The following is a 16,475-nucleotide window of genomic DNA, read 5'->3' on the forward strand; positions in this document are numbered from 1 at the left end:
GGAGCATGAGTCGCAGGAACATTTCTTGGAGCAAGGGTCGCAGGAACATTGCTTGGAGCATGGGTCGCAGGAACATTGCTTGGAGCATGGGTCACAGGAACATTGCTTGGGGTAGGAGCCGCAGCTAGATTGCTTGGAGCAGGAGTCGCAGGAGGATTGGCAGCAGGGCTTGCAGTAAACGGGGACGCAGTAGCAGCAGGACTGCTGGCAGCTCTGGCAACTGGAAGGGGAGCAGCAAGACTGGGTGCTGCAGCATGGCACATGGTAACAGGAGGAGCTGCTGCTGCAACAATCATTACAGCCCATCTTGGCGGAGTGGAGGCAAAGCTGGAATAGAACAAGGAGAAGTTACTTATTAGCATTTTCAACAGTGGAATGGAGTGCGCAACCTTAGCGGGCCACATGTGCTGCATTCTTGAGAGCCTGCATAGTAACACCACTTTTTTAAAAAAATAGTTTTTATTAATTAAAATAAAAATAAAACAAAAAATAACAATACACTGTGACATATACATTCATTCAATATTTACTCCCTTACTTCTTCTAGTCCTAGATAAATTTTCGAAAGGTTATGTACTCCCCGTCTTATCTTATCTGAATGACTCCCTATTTGAAGTCGAAGGCTTTCATGGCATCTATAGTTTTTGGTGGGTTTTTTCGGACTATGAGGCCATGTTCTAGAAGAGTTTATTCCTGATGTGTCACAAGCATCTGTGGCTGGCATCTTCAGAGAATGCTGGCATGGAAGAGAGTGAGGTGTGTGTGTGTGTGTGTGTGTGTGTGTGTGTATACTGCATGACCCTAAGTAGGAAGGAGTAATTTCTATGTTAATCTGTGTATACCCCACTTTCTTCCATGCCAGTATTCTCTGAAGATGCCATCCACAGATGCATGTGAAACGTCAGGAATAAACTCTTCTAGAACATGGCCACAGAGCCTGAAAAACCCACAAAAACCATAACTCGTATTTGTTTGTCTTTTAGCACAATTATTTTAAATCCTTCCGATAACTTGTCAAGCATCATATATCACAAATCCATACTTGCTACGGAATAATGTCCTCTTCTTCTTCTGTAGCGATACTCATAAATGCTCCTTTTTCTTCTTTTAAGAAAACAGGGAGTGGATTCCAGTCCTTTTTTTAATTCCTGCATTGGTTTTTTCTTTGTATCATACATGTCAGTTTGTGCATTACCATGCATTCATCAAGTTTCCCAAACCGGTTTTCTATTTTTGGCATTTCAGTACTTTCCCAAAGTGCTGCATACAGTATAACACGCTTGCTGAAACTATCATATAAAACAATAATTTCCCATGTTGTCTTCCCAACATTTAATAAATAAATTTTAGGTCTCCGCCTCCATCAATGTTTAAAATTCTTTTATTTTGGGCATGTATCGTAGTCCGATGTTCTTTTGCCTGTCTACATTTCTGCACCATTTTGAAAGGTTTACACAGGAGACTCTGCTCAAAATCAATGTCAAATTTCCTGTGGAATAGGTAACCTCCTCCTGATAACATCCTTGAGATAGCTCTTCTCCTTCTTTGGAGGTCTTTAAACAGAGGCTGGATGGCCATCTGTCGGGGATGCTTTGATGGGGAGTTCCTGCATGGCAGAATGGGGTTGGACTGGCTGGCCCTTCTGGTCTCTTCCAACTCTATGATTCTATGATCTGTAGAATGGATAACAAAACTCTAGTTCCCGCAGCCAGTTAAGTAAAGCACATGACAAGATGTTGCTTGTGGGATGCAACAAAGATATATTAAGTTGCAATACCCCCTCTCTACTTCCCTGTAGTGTAAATCTGAATGCAAAAATCCCAGCATGGGTAGGGGATAAGAGAAGGAATGGGATGGGATGGAATATGAATATAGAATCCATAGAATAATAGAGTTGGAAGAGACCGCAAGGGCCATCCAGTCCAACCCCATTCTGCCATGCAGGAAATCCAAATCAGAGCATCCCCGACAGATGGCCATCCAGCCTCTGTTTAAAGACCTCCAAGGAGGGAGATTCTATTACACTCCGAAGGAATGTACATATAGGTATGGAGAGAACACTCTACAACAAGGTTAAGCAAAATGCAGTCCTCCAGGTATTACAGCTCCCAGAATCCTTTCTTCTTACCTACTTTGGCCAGGTAACTTCATTGCTGCACTCTGACAACAACTGGAGGGGAACATGGTTCCCAGTCCTTCTCTACAGTGCAACATTTTCTTTCATGTCTTGTCATGTTGCACACACAAAGAAAGCATAACCAGATGGGGAAAGGTCATCTAATTTTTAAGGATGGATTTTTTTAAAAGAATGATTCTATTAAATCTTATTCCTCCCCACCAACTTTCCATAGACATTGATGGAACGTCTCTTACCTTGCTTGGTTGTGGTAGATAGCGAAGGCGATGGAGTGCACTGGATGAAGTGTTGAGGGATGGAGGCCTTTATATCCAGCTCCTTGCACCCTTCGCCACTGAAGTGAGGCAGCACCAAAATATGGGAAACTTCCTCTGCCGTCAGAACGTGTTTCCACCTTCTGCAAAATCACCATTATCTTTGTTGACTGTTTGCTGTTTCCATAATGAATAGAGTGGAAAAATCTTATGTGGTCTGTCATTAACCTTTGTTTCATCCAAATAAGACTGTAATTTGCCTAGGTGTCTAGGTAGCACTCAAGAGATTAATGCAACAAGGCGGATATTTAGCGTAATAGAGAAGCAACTGAGTTGTTCTCCAGGAACTAGTGATGACCACCTTGAGGATGAATCAACAAAGGGTCTCAACATTAGTCTATCTCCCCCAGAGACAGATAGATTCATTGCAAATTCCTTCGGTCCAAACAGAGAATGCAGGACATTATTGCTAATTATACACATCGAAGATGAAAGATGGTACTCAGTCAAGCCACATTGGGTGAGTAAGGTACTAGTAGAGAGTCAGTGGTGACACTATGTGCTATCCTTGGTGATGAGGAATTGAGGAAGTAATGGAAGACAGGCATCACTATCTAGGACACTGGTTCCCAACCTGTGGGTCAGGACCCCTTTGGGGGTCGAATGGCCCTTTCACAGGGGTCACTTAAGACCATTAGGAAACACATATTTGAATGTAGCAATGAAAATAATGTTATGATTGGGGGTCACCACAACATGAGAAATTGTATTAAAGGGTCGCGGCATTAGGAAGGTTGGGAACCACTGATCTAGGGCCTGGATTATCAAACTTTTGCTATTGTTGTTGTTATTGTTGTGTGGCTTCATAGAATCACAGAATCATAGAGTTAGAAGAGACCACAAGAGCCATCCAGTCCAACCCTCTGCCATGCAGGGACTCCCAGTCACAGCATACTTGACAGATGGCCATCCAGCCTTTCGTTTCCAACTTGTGACAACCCAAAAGTGTGCACCTCTCATGGGATTTATTTACTTTTTCGGCAGCTTTCTTGAGAGGGGATCTGCCATTGCCATCCTCTGAGGCTGAGAGAGTGTGGCTTGCCCAAGGTCACCCAGTGGGTTTCCATGGCTGAGCTGAGATTCAAACCCTGGTCTACCAATGTCTGGTACTCAAACTGCTACAGCACGCTGGCTCTCTTCCCACATCAAACGTACAACATAGTTAATCGCCATTATATTCTAGTCTTCATTGGTGCTCTACAGGCAGGTGCTATAGTGTGCCCTCATCATGTGCGAGAGGCGGCGCTTCCAGACATCTCTCGCCCCTTGGAAGTGACGAGGGTGCCGCAGCTGCGGCATGCCCATCAGAAGTGGTGCGTAACGATGATGTCGCAGCTGCGCCGCTTCCAGACGGGGCGGCACAGCTGTGATGTCATTGCGATGTCTCTGGACCTTTGCGGTGTCACAGTGATGCCACAAAAAAGAGCTGGTTTCCAATTTGGTTGCTGCAGAACAGCTGCGGAGCAAAAAGAGGTACCGGGGAGGCACCTCTTTCTGGTGGTTTGTACCCCACCTTTGCTAATTATTTCTGTACTCTCGTTCAGTCTTAATGACGCAAGTGAAGATTACATCTCCAGAATTATAAATGTATTTTTTTAAAGGGGGGGGGTTTGACAGCCTGCCCTGAAAGGGCAGGCTGGACCCACCACTTTTGCGCCTGAGGGAACCCGTATCAACCAAACCGCAATCGTTTCAACTGAAAGCGGGTTCTTTGAGTGGCGCACGGATGCCACCATGAGTGCACCATTGGCGCACTGTGACATGTCAATAACGCAAGTGTGGCATTGTGATGTGTGGACGCTGCGCCCTGCTTGCATCATCATGGCAGCCCCCGTATGGATGGGAGGCCACCATGGTGGCGCCGCTGCTGTGCACTAGGGTTTGGGAGCGTGAGGATGCTGAACCCTAATTTTGGCCCGAGACCTGCGCTTTGCACCTGTCTGTCTCAGGCCAAGAATACATTTATAATTCTGGAGATGTCATCTAGACACAACTGTCTATATCTGGGCCCTGAGATTGTCACATATTTTTTGCTGTCATTCCATTTCAGTTCTACAATGATCTGTAGACTTATGAGGAGAAGGGGAGTAAACTCAACACCTTAATCCTTTTTTAAGGGGGAGGGGGTTAGATATAGTATTATACATACTGTACATTGGGTACATGGACTGCCTTTTCATCTTTTAAGCCGCTTTAATGGCTCCTAAATGACTCTGTTGGATATGATATGAACTTATATAAATGGAAACAACCATGGGATTTTGAATGGATGGATGAACATGGCTCTTACAAGAGGCCAACATCAGCAATAACTGGCCCTCTACAATTCTTAAGTCCAAGACCGACCAACCAATTGCGTAAATAAAAATGTGACATCCAGAAATGATGGAGGTCCATGGGACTGTATGACGTGATCATTGTCATACAGTAAAAGAAACTGATCTAATAGCCACACTCTCCTGCCCTCTGGGCTGCATTCTTACCATGCTCTGCTTAGATGTGAAAATTGCACAGCTATTACCAGAACATGCTTCCATCATGTACAAGGTGGTAAATGCTCTTTTAATGAAAGGTGTGACAAAAAACAAAGATGGTTAAGTGGCATATAGCACTCTGAAAGGAGGCCCACTTCTGACCCATGAAGTTGCCGTTCCATTGTGCTGCCTCACTTCCTACCAAATAGCTACAAGTTTATGAAAAGTGCAGATGGGAGAAAATTTCATGCAGGCTTGGCACCATCTACACTACAAAATTAATGCAGTTTGACACTGCTTTAACTGTCATGGCTCAGTGTCATGGAAGTCTGGGATTTGTAGTTTTATGAGATATTTCACAGAGGCAAGCCAAGACATCCCCTCCCCTGCCGTTGTGCTTCCTTGCATAGGAATGGGGCTAGATTCTCTACATCAGGGCTTCCTCACGAAACACATTGCTCAACCTTTCCCACAATATTTTTGCATATTCTTTTCATCCCTATTCTGGGCAGTCAGGAAAGGCAAACCAGCACCTACTTTGTAGTAAGATACTCTGCCCTGGAGGTTATGACAGTTACATCCATCCCTCCATATTTGCGGCTTTGATATTTGCCAATTTGATTATTCATGGATTTGATTAATATATTCTCTCTAGGTCCTCCAGTGCAATTCTAAAAGTTGCACTGGAGGACCTAGAGATTCCTAGAGAGGACACTCTACTAGGCCTTTGTAGCTCCTCTAGTGCAGTTCTATGGTCAGTGTCTGTCGGACGTTGACCACAGAGTTGCGCCGGAGGACCTAGAGAATCCTAGAGAGGTGTCCTCCACATGGTGTTTTCGTTATTTGTGGTTTTCCCATATTCACGGGGGGCTTGTGCCCCTAACCCTAGCGAATATGAAGGGACAAGTCTATTTCTAAATGCTATAAATCAATCCCCTGACACCGCGATTGTCCACCTTTCTATCCAGCCATTAGATGTCTTCATCTTTCTTTGCCATATGTTTTGCTTCGTGTTTTAACTCGAACATGCCGTTCACATGTGTTTAGTGTGAATCATACATTGTTGTGATGTTGTTAGTCACCTTCAAGTTGGCTTGAACTTATGGCAACCCCAGCCGTTCACAGCTCTGCTCCAGATCTGCAAGCTCCAGAGTGTAGTTTCTTTTCTTTGAACTGTCTTCCCAAGAGCAGGTAAAACCCTTTTTTTATTCCAACAGGTCTTTAATAATTACTGTATGCTTGCTTTTTCAAAAGGAGAAACAGGTTTTGAATAATGGGCTGGATTTTTGTTTGTTTGTTTGTTTGTTTGTTGTTTTTTTTTTTTTAATGGCTCACATTTCTTGACAGATCTTAATTTCCTGGGCTGGCATTCAGTATTGCAACTACAGGTTTGTAACCCAGAGTTATTGATCCGCAAGTGTGTAGAGCAGTGGTTCCCAACCTTCCTAATGCCGTGACCCTTTAATACAGTTCTTCATGTTGTGGTGACCCACAGCCATAAAATTCTTTTCATTGCTGCATACAAATATGTGTTTTCCAATGGTCTTAGACAACCCTTGGGAAAGGGTCATTCGACCCACAAAGGGGTCCAGACCCATAGGTTGGGAATCACTGGAGTAGAGAGATCTTGTAGCACCTTTGAGACTAAGGATTTTCGACACTGGGAAAACTGGAGGGTTATGCCAGCATCAATCCAGGGTCATCCATGGGGTTTCACATTATTTCAAAAGAGAATATCAAACGACGTTGAAGGCAATGCAAAGGCGATCCAAACGCAATCACGCATCATCCCAGGGATAGGTAAATTCCGAGAAACATTGAATTTATAAATCCTGTTCCGCTCCAAATTTGCAGTCAATCCACTTTTGCCTGGTATGGAGTGCACCAGAAATGTAAAATCCTCCAGACACAATCCTGTCCTCCCTGCACAAGTGCGATCACATTAATTCGTAATAGAAAGCCAATGGGTATGTACTCATGTGATGGATTCATTCGTATTGGCACTGCTTTCTCTTTTGGATGCATGATGTTCTAGTTTGTGTGCGATGAGGTAGTACACAATTGTTTGCATTTCTGAATTGGCCCCACTTTCTTCTTCTTTTGGAATGGGGATGCATTCCTTCATGTGAAAAAGTCCTAACTGAAAGAAAGAAGTTGGCAGCATGAGCTTTCCTAGACTTCAGTCTACTTCCTCAGATGCATTTAGCAAGTAGACTGAAGGCCAGAAAAACTCATGCTGCCAACTTCTTTATTTCAGTTAGTCTCAATGGTGCTACAAGATCTCTCTCTATATAATGATTCGATAGACTAAAATGGTTATATCTTTGAATTCTGATCCCTAACTGATAAGACTATTGGGTCTGCCATATCAGTGGGCTAGCAATCTGTGGATTTGGCCACCAATGGATTGCCATGCCCTGTACTATTCAGTGGTGGCATGTGCACAACAATGTGCTGATATGGATATGCACACATCATCACCCGTTGAATAATATGGGACTTGAGCATCCATGTTTCCCCCTCCCATCCACTGGGGTCCCAGAACCAAACCCCCATCAAAGGGAAAGGATCACTGTATATTGCCTTACTGTTAACGTACATGAATGTAACTTAGGTAACCCAGGCCCCTTAAGAGCCAGCTGCCGAATCAGGGAAAGGAGGTCTGTTTAGCTTCTGATCAGGTGTTTCCAGCAAACTCCAAAGAGCAAATGACAAATGTAACAATCAGAAGAAGGGCCCTGATGCAAGTCCTTGCTGTAATCTCACTTACTGCTAGGATGGGAGGTGGAATCATTCTCCTTGCAACCTGTTTGGAAACTGAATAGATCTCCTTCAACTGCTGGCTCTTAAGGTTATGTCAGGATACTTTACTTATGGTGCACCTACAGTGTAGAAATAATGTACTTTGGCGGGGCACAGACCACCCCTTTTTTGTGTAGGATTGGGACCAGGGTAGCCATACCGGAAGCCCCTGCGGTCCCAATCTGACGCTTCCCTGTGGCCTGGAAAAGGGGTATCCTTGGGGCTTCATGCCCCTGGACACCCCGGGAGCCGCAGCCAGAGGAGGAAGGGGCCGTTTGGTGGCTGCATGAACGAGGCACCCTCCCAGAAGGAGCTCCATTTCCGAGCTCCTTCTAGCTGCACAGCCATGCCACCATAAGTGGCCTGGGGCAGTGCGAACACATCACACTCGCACCGTGCCATTTGGAGGTGGCGTGAGCATGATGTCATAATGATGGTGCCCGTGTACACAGGGCGCTATCATTATGCCGCCGCTGGCATGTATTAGGGTTAGGGACATGATGCACACTTCCTAACCCTAATACTGGTGCTGGTACGCTGCTTTTTGGTGGTCTGTACCACACCTTTGACTCTACTTTAACTGCTATGGCTCCATCCGAAGCATCCTGGGATTTGTAGTTTTGTGAACCACCAGCGCTCTTTGCCGAAGGAGACTAAAAGACCTTGTAAAACTACCAATCTCAGGATAGGACAGAGCGACAGCTTGTAAAGCGGCATCAAACTATATTATTTCTATTGTGTAGATGCACCCTTTGTTACATAACTAGGTTGCCAAGGTAGAATGCTGGTGATGATAGTTTAATTGCTTTTTAACTGTTGCATCCTGTGGATGTTTAAGCTTGTTTTAAATGTTTAAAAGTTACCGAAATTCCAAATGCTTTCGGGGAAAGAAGAAAATATCTGTCACATACTCTTTTCCAGCCGCACGTTTCAAATGAGCTGATTCTCCTTCTCTGTGTCAGGAAGAATAAAATGACTCCTGGAAACCAATGAGTCAACATACCGAGGCAGATAGAGAAGCCGGGAGGCTTTCTGATTTAAAAACACGCTCAACCACCCTTAACTTGTAAACTCATGTTACCTGCACTCATTTCATCATAGTTATTTCTGTTAGTCAGTGATGAGGATTCCAGCATCAGTGCTAGAAAAATAGCTTTAATCATATCCTTTTTAAAATTTTAATAAAAGAAGAAAAGGAAGATGGAGAGAACAGTCAGGGTTCGGGCACTAAAGGAAAGCCAGGACTGATAGTTAATGAAAATGTCATCATTCTTGGGTCCTTGCTCATAGGAGGATGCATGGAGCTATATAAACAGGTTCCCCATCCTTGATTCCCTCACTCATTCATCAGTTCCTACTACTACACTGAACAAGGTAAAGACTATTACACTCTTTAATATTTGATGACAGGGTGATGGGCATGCATGAAAAAGTGATAACAGATTGGGGTGATGAATGTGTGGTCTATAGACCCCAAGAGACCCCAGGGCTCTTCTTGAGATTTTAAGCCCCCCAATATTTCTCCAGTTTTTGGCAGAATGCTCCCATGCTTTCAAGGTGTTTAAATGCTGGTATTGCAGCCACAAGGTTGTGAATTCGATCCCAGGGCTCCAAGGTTGACTCAGCCTTGCATCCTTTCATAAGTTGGTAAAATGAGGACCCAGCTTGTTGGGGGCAATTGGCTTACAAATTGCAAACCACTTAGAGTAGCGATGGAGCACCTTTTAGAGACCGAGTGCCCAAACTGCAACCCCAAACGCATTTATTTATCACAAACTGCTGCATTCCTCTGGCTTTCTAGTATCAAACTCTGGCAAACTCTGTGCTGGAGTGACACCACATGTGCTCACAGAGAGGGCTCTGAGTGCCCCCTCTGGCATGCGTGCCATAGGTTTGCCACTACTGACTTAGAACAACAGTTCCCAACAGGGGTTGCCTAAGGCCATTGGAAAACACATATTCCCAATGGCGTTAGGAACCAATTTTATGGTTGGGGGGGTCACCAGAACATGAGGAACCGTATTAAAGGGTCGTGGCATGAGGAAGGTTGAGATCCCCTGACTTAGAGAGTGCTGAGTTCACTGATAAGCGGTATAGAAATGTAAATGATATTGCTATGGTGAAAAAAAAAATTGTCATTATTTGGGACACCCGCAGGCCATTATTTGTTGTTGTTGTGGGCCTTCCAGTTGGTCTGACTTATGGCCATTCTAAGTTTTCTGAGGCTGAGAATGTGTGGCTTGCCCAAGGTTACCCAGTGGTTTTCTTGGGCAGACAAGTGTTGATGTATATTATCATGGGTCACTTTAAAGATATAGCTGTGTTAGTCTGTGAAATGACTATGCAAAGAGATCTTGTAGCACTTTTGAGACTGAATGAAAGAAAGAAATTGGCAGCATGAGCTTTCGTAGACTTTAGCGCCTTTACCGAAAGGCCAAAATAAAACTGCTTTGGGTCACTTTGGAGGTATGCTATTTAAATGATGCATTCGTCCTAAGAGGCCAGAAGCCACGCCAAAGCTATGCTCCAGTCCTAAGGACTGGAGCGCAGCTTTGGTGCAGCTTCCGGCCTCTTAAGACGCGTGTGTCATTTAAACAGCATACCTCCAAAGTGACCCAAAGCAGCTTCATTTTGGCCTGTCTATATGGGCCCTTTAGTCTACTTCTTTAGATGCATTTGGGGCATCTGAGGAACGCATCTGAGGAAGTAGACCTAAGTCTACAAAAGCTCATGCTACCAACTTCTTTCTTTCAGTCTCAAAGGTGCTACAAGACCTCTTGGCATACTGATTGTGGGTCAATGTTCAGCACAAAATGTCTTGGTTTCTTGCAGCACCTCTTTCCCTCCACATGGCCAAGGCGACACGCTGTTCCCAGTGCCGCTGTTCCCCCTGCTGTTGTGAGATGTGTTGCAGGACCCCGTGTTGTGAGGGTGAATCTTGCCATTGCTGTCCTCGCTGTGGCCGCTGTCCTTGTTCCTGCAGCTCTCCATGCTCCGGTTCTGATCCCTACAGTTGCTCCGACGTTGGCAGTTCTGAATGCAGTTATTCTTAGCAAGACAGATGCTGAAGACATCTAAGGGAAGCCTTGAAGGCACAGCAATGAACTTCTAACCTGATGACTTGTGTCAGATATACCATCCATTTGGAGTCTATGGATGGAGGCCTTGCATTGACTGCATCATGGTAACAGTGGATGAAGCGTCTCTATCGTCAGTGGGCTGCCCAGTACCCAGAAAAAAGTGGACATGCAAAAAGCCCACAATAAATTTGCTCACAGAAATAACCCACTGACATAAATGCACACACTGAAAATTGCACACATTGAAAAATGCCCATGTTGAAAATTGCAATTTTCCATGTGGACTTTTTTTCCAATGCAAGTAGTTTTGTATAGAACCCAGAGTTGAGGCATTATCCTTCTGACATCTGGGCAATTGTCTGTTTCTGTAAGTTAAATGCCTTGGGTTTTGCAAGACCCTCCTTTGCTCTCCCAATTCCATTTTTTTAACCTTGCTTTTACCTTCTTTTATTCTGTATATCATTGTACTAGTGCTGGTCTATGACCATAATAAAAATGAACCAAATCAGCTCTCCCAATTCTTTGAGTGACTTCTTTGCTGATGCAAAATTTAACAGTGTATACGTGAAACAATATAAATGGTTGCAAAACCTCATGTGTCTTCCATTTACGTTCCAAGCTGCAAAAATTCTCACCCATCTTTGATTCTCCTCATGAAGGTTTCCCAATGTCCTGGTGATTTTTTTTTTTTGGGGGGGGGCATATTTTCAAATATTCTTTCCATTCCTAATTTCTGGACAGAATAATTCCTCCAAGCCCTTTGAGATGTCTGCATTGCAGAGGTGAATTCTGCCGAAAATCTGGCAGCCGTTTTATTTTCCCCAATGTGATTTCTGGAGAGAAAGGAAAACCTTTTTCTTGGCCAGCAAATGAATACCAATTAATCTTCTTTCCATCGCTGTTAAGCAGCAGCCAGTTCTGTGTTGTTCATCAAATTACTCATAGAAGAATTCAACTAGCCAGGCCTCCAAGGAGAATGCTTGGTGAGCTGATTCATCTCCACTTGGGAGCAGGTCTTTTGTAAAGCTAAAGAGTCTGTTCATGCACTCAGGACTTTTTGGCTTACCACTAGGACACTGATATCAGGCTAGGAACAAATCTAACCTGCATCAATAGAAGTATAGTGTCTAGATCAAGGAAAGCAATAGTCCCGTTCTATTCTGCTCTGGTTAGACTTCACCTGGAATACTGTGTCCAATTCTGGGCCCCACAATTCAAAAAGGATGTGGAGAAACTGGAGCATGTCCAAAGGAGGGCAACTAAAATAGTGAAACTGTGCCCTATGAGGAACGCCTTAGGGAACTGGGGATGTTTAGCCTGGAGAAGATTAAGAGGTGATATGATAGCCCTGTTTAAATATTTGAAGGGTTGTTACATCGAGGATGGAGTAAGCTTGTTTTCTGCTGCTCCAGAAAACAGGACCCAGAACAATGGATGCAAGCTCCAGGAAAAGAGATTCCACCTCAACAATAGGAAAAACCTCCTGACAGTAAGAGCTGTTCGACAGTAGAACACACTCCTTCCTCAGAGTGCAATGGAGTCTCCTTCCTTGGAGGTCTTTAAACAGAGGCTGAATGGACATCTGTCAGGGATGCTTTGACTGAGATTTCCTGCATGGCAGAATGGGGTTGGAATGGATGGCTCTTGGGATCTCTTCCAACTCTACGATTCTATGATGCTATGATTCTTTCAGTGACTCAAGGTGACCAATGAAAGCCTGCAATGATAATCAGTGGTGAACAAGTGAATCCTGACTTCATTTCTAAGCACCACAGTTTCAGAAGGATATTGACCATCTGGAACATGTCCAGAGAAGGATGACCAAGATGGTCAACGATTTAGAAACCAAGTCTTATGAGGGATGATTTGAAGGGCTGGGTTGGTTTGGCTTGGAGGGGAGAGGGCCGAAGGGGGACATGACAGCCATATTTAAATATCTGAAGGGATGTCATGTAGAAGATGGAGCCAGCTTGTTTTCTGCTGCCCCAGAAATGGGGGGGGGGGGGATACAGACGGGTGGCTTCATGCCGCCGGTCTTTACCCCTCATTGGCGCTTCGCCAACCGCACTGCATGGCACTGCCGCGCTCCCTAAAAAGAAGCTGCCTAGAGCAACTTGTTTTTAGGAGCGCCATAACGGTGTTCGCACGCCCTGATGCTGCTGCTTCCGGCGAGCACCATTTGGGTATGCGGATGCCCATGTGTCATTGCCATGTGCCCTGTGTAGGCAGGGTCATGGCAAGATGGCGCATGGACAGCACTAGCAGGGCTGGGCGCGTATGGATGCCCAGCCCTCCGGAGCCCTTAAATCGGCTCCAGGCCGGTGCTTTACGCCAGTCTGTATCAGGCCTAGGACACAAGCCAATAGAATCAAATCAAAGAGATCCCACCTAAATATTAGCAAAAACATTTTTGCACTTATTGTAAGAGCTGTTTGTCAGTGGAATGGATTGCCATGGAGGGTGTGGGTTCTCCATTTTTGGGGAGATCTTTAAACAGAGGTTGGATGGGGAACTTTCAGAGGTGCCTTATTGTGTATTCTTCCATGGCAGGGGGCTGCATTAGATGACCTTTGTGGCCCTTCCAACTCTAAGATTCTATCATTCTGTGAGTGGGTGATAATCTAAATGAGAAAGAGGCAATACAAACCAGGAATTTTTCTTCTTCTGTGCCTGAATGCTGGCCTTACATATATGTTAGGACTTCTCCTGCCACCTTCTGGAGGTGCAAGAAAAATCCCTGAATTTCCTGGTCACTTGCAGAGCACAACAGGATGAACGAGGTGGAGAGTAGAGACCAAATGTGTATATGATCTACTAATGGGTATGGACACTTTCATATATTGCATGTGCAAATGGTCATTTTTTCAAAGACTCAGGTTGGTATGGGTCACTTTCAGCCCTGCATAAGGCAGGACAATTGTTACTTTCTGCATGAAAACCAGACACCATCTCTATTAAGCAAAAGCAAGCTTCCCAGTTTTTAGGAGAGGGAATGCAGAAATCGTGGTTACTATGGCCAAGATTGTCCACTGCAGCCTACATTTCGTTTTCGTTCTTCTTCTTGTTGTTGTTAACTGTTCTTGAGTTGATCTCGACTCATGGCGACCCTGATGATGAGACATCTCCAAGACTCCCTACATTTGGTAACTTTAAGAATTCATTTCTATTTTGCAGAAATGCAAGGAACTCCTATTAGTGGATGAATAAAGTGTGCATCTGGGCACTGGCAAGAGTGCTGTAATGGACCTTAAGCACTCCGGATGTGCATTGGACGCTTCTGAGGTGCTTCTGATGCAAACTGGGCTCTTTTGTTGTGCTCTGGCACTTGCTAGATAGTGTGCATCAGGGAGTGCCCCAATGCGCTCAGTGCCTCTTGCACATCAGTCACTCCACCATTGCACAGTGGACACTCATACACTGTAAGGTCATGGCAGCTCTTTGATGAAGATGGAAGTTGATTAACTACTCAGTTCACTTCTGAACACATGTAAGGCCATTTGCATGTCCCAAGCAGAATAGCAACCAATGCTTTATTAGTAGCATTATTGCCTGTGTTTCGACAGAGGAATTATTCAAAGTGATGAATGAGAAAAGAGACTGAAAACATCCTCTTCCACAGTTGTTCCACAACCTCTTGGTGAACATGGAAGTTGCAAAACCACTAAGTTACATTTTGCACACATGGAAGGCCATTTGCAATGATGCAAGTCACAAGCAGAATGTCCACAATCAATGCTTTATTATTAGTATCATTGTCCATGTCAACAGAGGAATTATTCAAAAAGATACAAGAGAAGAGAGACTGAAAACATCCTATCCACAGTGGTTCCCAACCTTGGGTCCTTCCAATGTTTAGACTTCAGTTCCTAGAATTCCTGGCTGCTGGTCAAACTAGCTGAGGCTTCTGGTAGTTGAAGTCCAAAATGCTGGGAGGACCAAAGGTTGGGATTCATTGCACTAAAAGAATAAGATCCCTACTTCATATACACAGCAGGTAGACCTCATTCTAGCACAGCAAAGGGAAACAAGAAGAAGAGAAGAACACCCTGAAAATTAAACCAAGGCAGGTACAGCACTGAAGGCAACACATGAATGAATACAAGGAGTCAACCATGCATTGAAGGCAACATATGCATGAATACAAGGAATCAACCATGCTTCGGCATCAAAGATGGTGGTAGTCCTCCTTGTACCATCAGGCTGCAAAACCTGGACTTCATTCAAGCTTGTGCTTCAGGTTCTTCAGAACTTCCATCTTCTGTGGGTTCCTCCACACCTCCATCTTCCTCAAGTTCCTCAAGTTCTTCTTCAGCACCTACACTGCTTGTTTCATCATCCTCAGGTTCCTCGTGACCAAGAGCCAGCACAATTATACAGGGAGCATGAAAATCATGGGAATCGAGATCATAGCAAGGGGGGTGGCTGCAAGGAGACGAACTCAAGCAAGGGCAGCAGCAACAGCAAGGTTGGAAGCAACAAGTCTGGCCAGAGCAGCAGCAGAGGGAACGGCAAGAAGACTGGTCCTGGCAGCAGGGGGAGCGACGGCACTCCCTGAAACAGCAGGGGCGATAAGAACACTTCTTGCAACAACATGGGAAGTAGCAGCACTGCTTTGAACAGCAGGGGGAACGACAGCACTCCTTGCAAGAGCATAGGGAGTGATGACATTCCTTACAAGAGCAGGGAGAGTAGCAACGCTCCCTGCAACTGCAGGGGGAACGATGGCACTCCTTGCAAGAGCAGAGGGAGTGACGACATTGCCTACAAGAGCAGGGAGAGTAGCAACACTCCTTGCAACTGCAGGGGGCATGACGGCACTCCTTGCAAGAGCATAGGGAGCGACGACATTCCTTACAAGAGCAGGGAGAGTAGCAACACTCCTTGCAACTGCAGGGGGAACGATGGCATTCCTTGCAATAGCAGAGGGCGCGACGACATTCTTTGCATGAGCAGGGAGAGTAGCAACACTCCTTGCAACTGCAAAGAGAGTAGCAATGCTCCTTAGAAGAGCATCGGGAGCATTGGCATTGCTTGGAACAGCAGGGGGAGCTGTGGTGGCATTCCTTGGAACAGCAAGGAGAGCTGCGTTGGCATTCCTTGCAAGAGCAGGGAGAGTCACAACAACCTTTGCAGCTACATAGGGAATTGCAGGAGTTGGAACAGCACGGCATCTTTGCAATGGGGGAGGGAAGGAGGAGCTGGAAGAAATCAAGAGATAACCCATGAATCTGTGAATCATGTTAAATACACCACCTTGCATCCTATGGGTCAGTCCCAAGTAGATTAGAGCCATCAGATCTATTGTTAAATAGCGAGTCAATGACTTGGGTCCGGACCATCTGAAAGACTGTATGTTCCCCTACAAACCTGTCAAAGCTTTACTGTCTTCAGGGGATGATCTTTTGTTTGGTCCTGCCACCGTCACAGGCTCGCTTGGTGAGGCTCAAGGAGAGGGGCCTTCTCAGTGGCTGTTTCAATGGTAACTGTTCGGTAGCTGTTCACATCACCTCTGGGTGACTGAGGTTGAGAAAGTGTGACTTGCTTAAGATCATCCAGTGGGTTCCCATGACTAAGAGAGGATCCAAACCCTGGTCTCCAGAGCTTTCACCCAATGCTCAAACTACTACCTCACATGGGCTCTGCAACATGGCTGACATTCCCACTGGCA

General features: G+C 45.1%; 1 protein-coding gene across 1 annotated transcript in view; it reads right to left on the reverse strand.

Moving 5' to 3' along the window:
• LOC121915484 (keratin-associated protein 4-3-like) overlaps positions 1–10,718 on the reverse strand; it is an 18,996-nt gene extending 8,278 nt beyond the window's left edge. The window contains exons 1-2 of the mRNA XM_042439793.1: positions 10,563–10,718; positions 107–327 (exon numbers count right to left, since the gene is read on the reverse strand). Of these exons, the coding sequence (XP_042295727.1) occupies positions 107–327; positions 10,563–10,718 (377 nt within the window). The remainder of the gene's footprint in view (positions 1–106; positions 328–10,562) is intronic.
• Positions 10,719–16,475: the final 5,757 nt, after the last annotated feature.

This window comes from Sceloporus undulatus, chromosome 9 (assembly GCF_019175285.1).
Source record: "Sceloporus undulatus isolate JIND9_A2432 ecotype Alabama chromosome 9, SceUnd_v1.1, whole genome shotgun sequence".
NCBI classification, from domain to species: Eukaryota; Metazoa; Chordata; class Lepidosauria; order Squamata; family Phrynosomatidae; genus Sceloporus; species Sceloporus undulatus.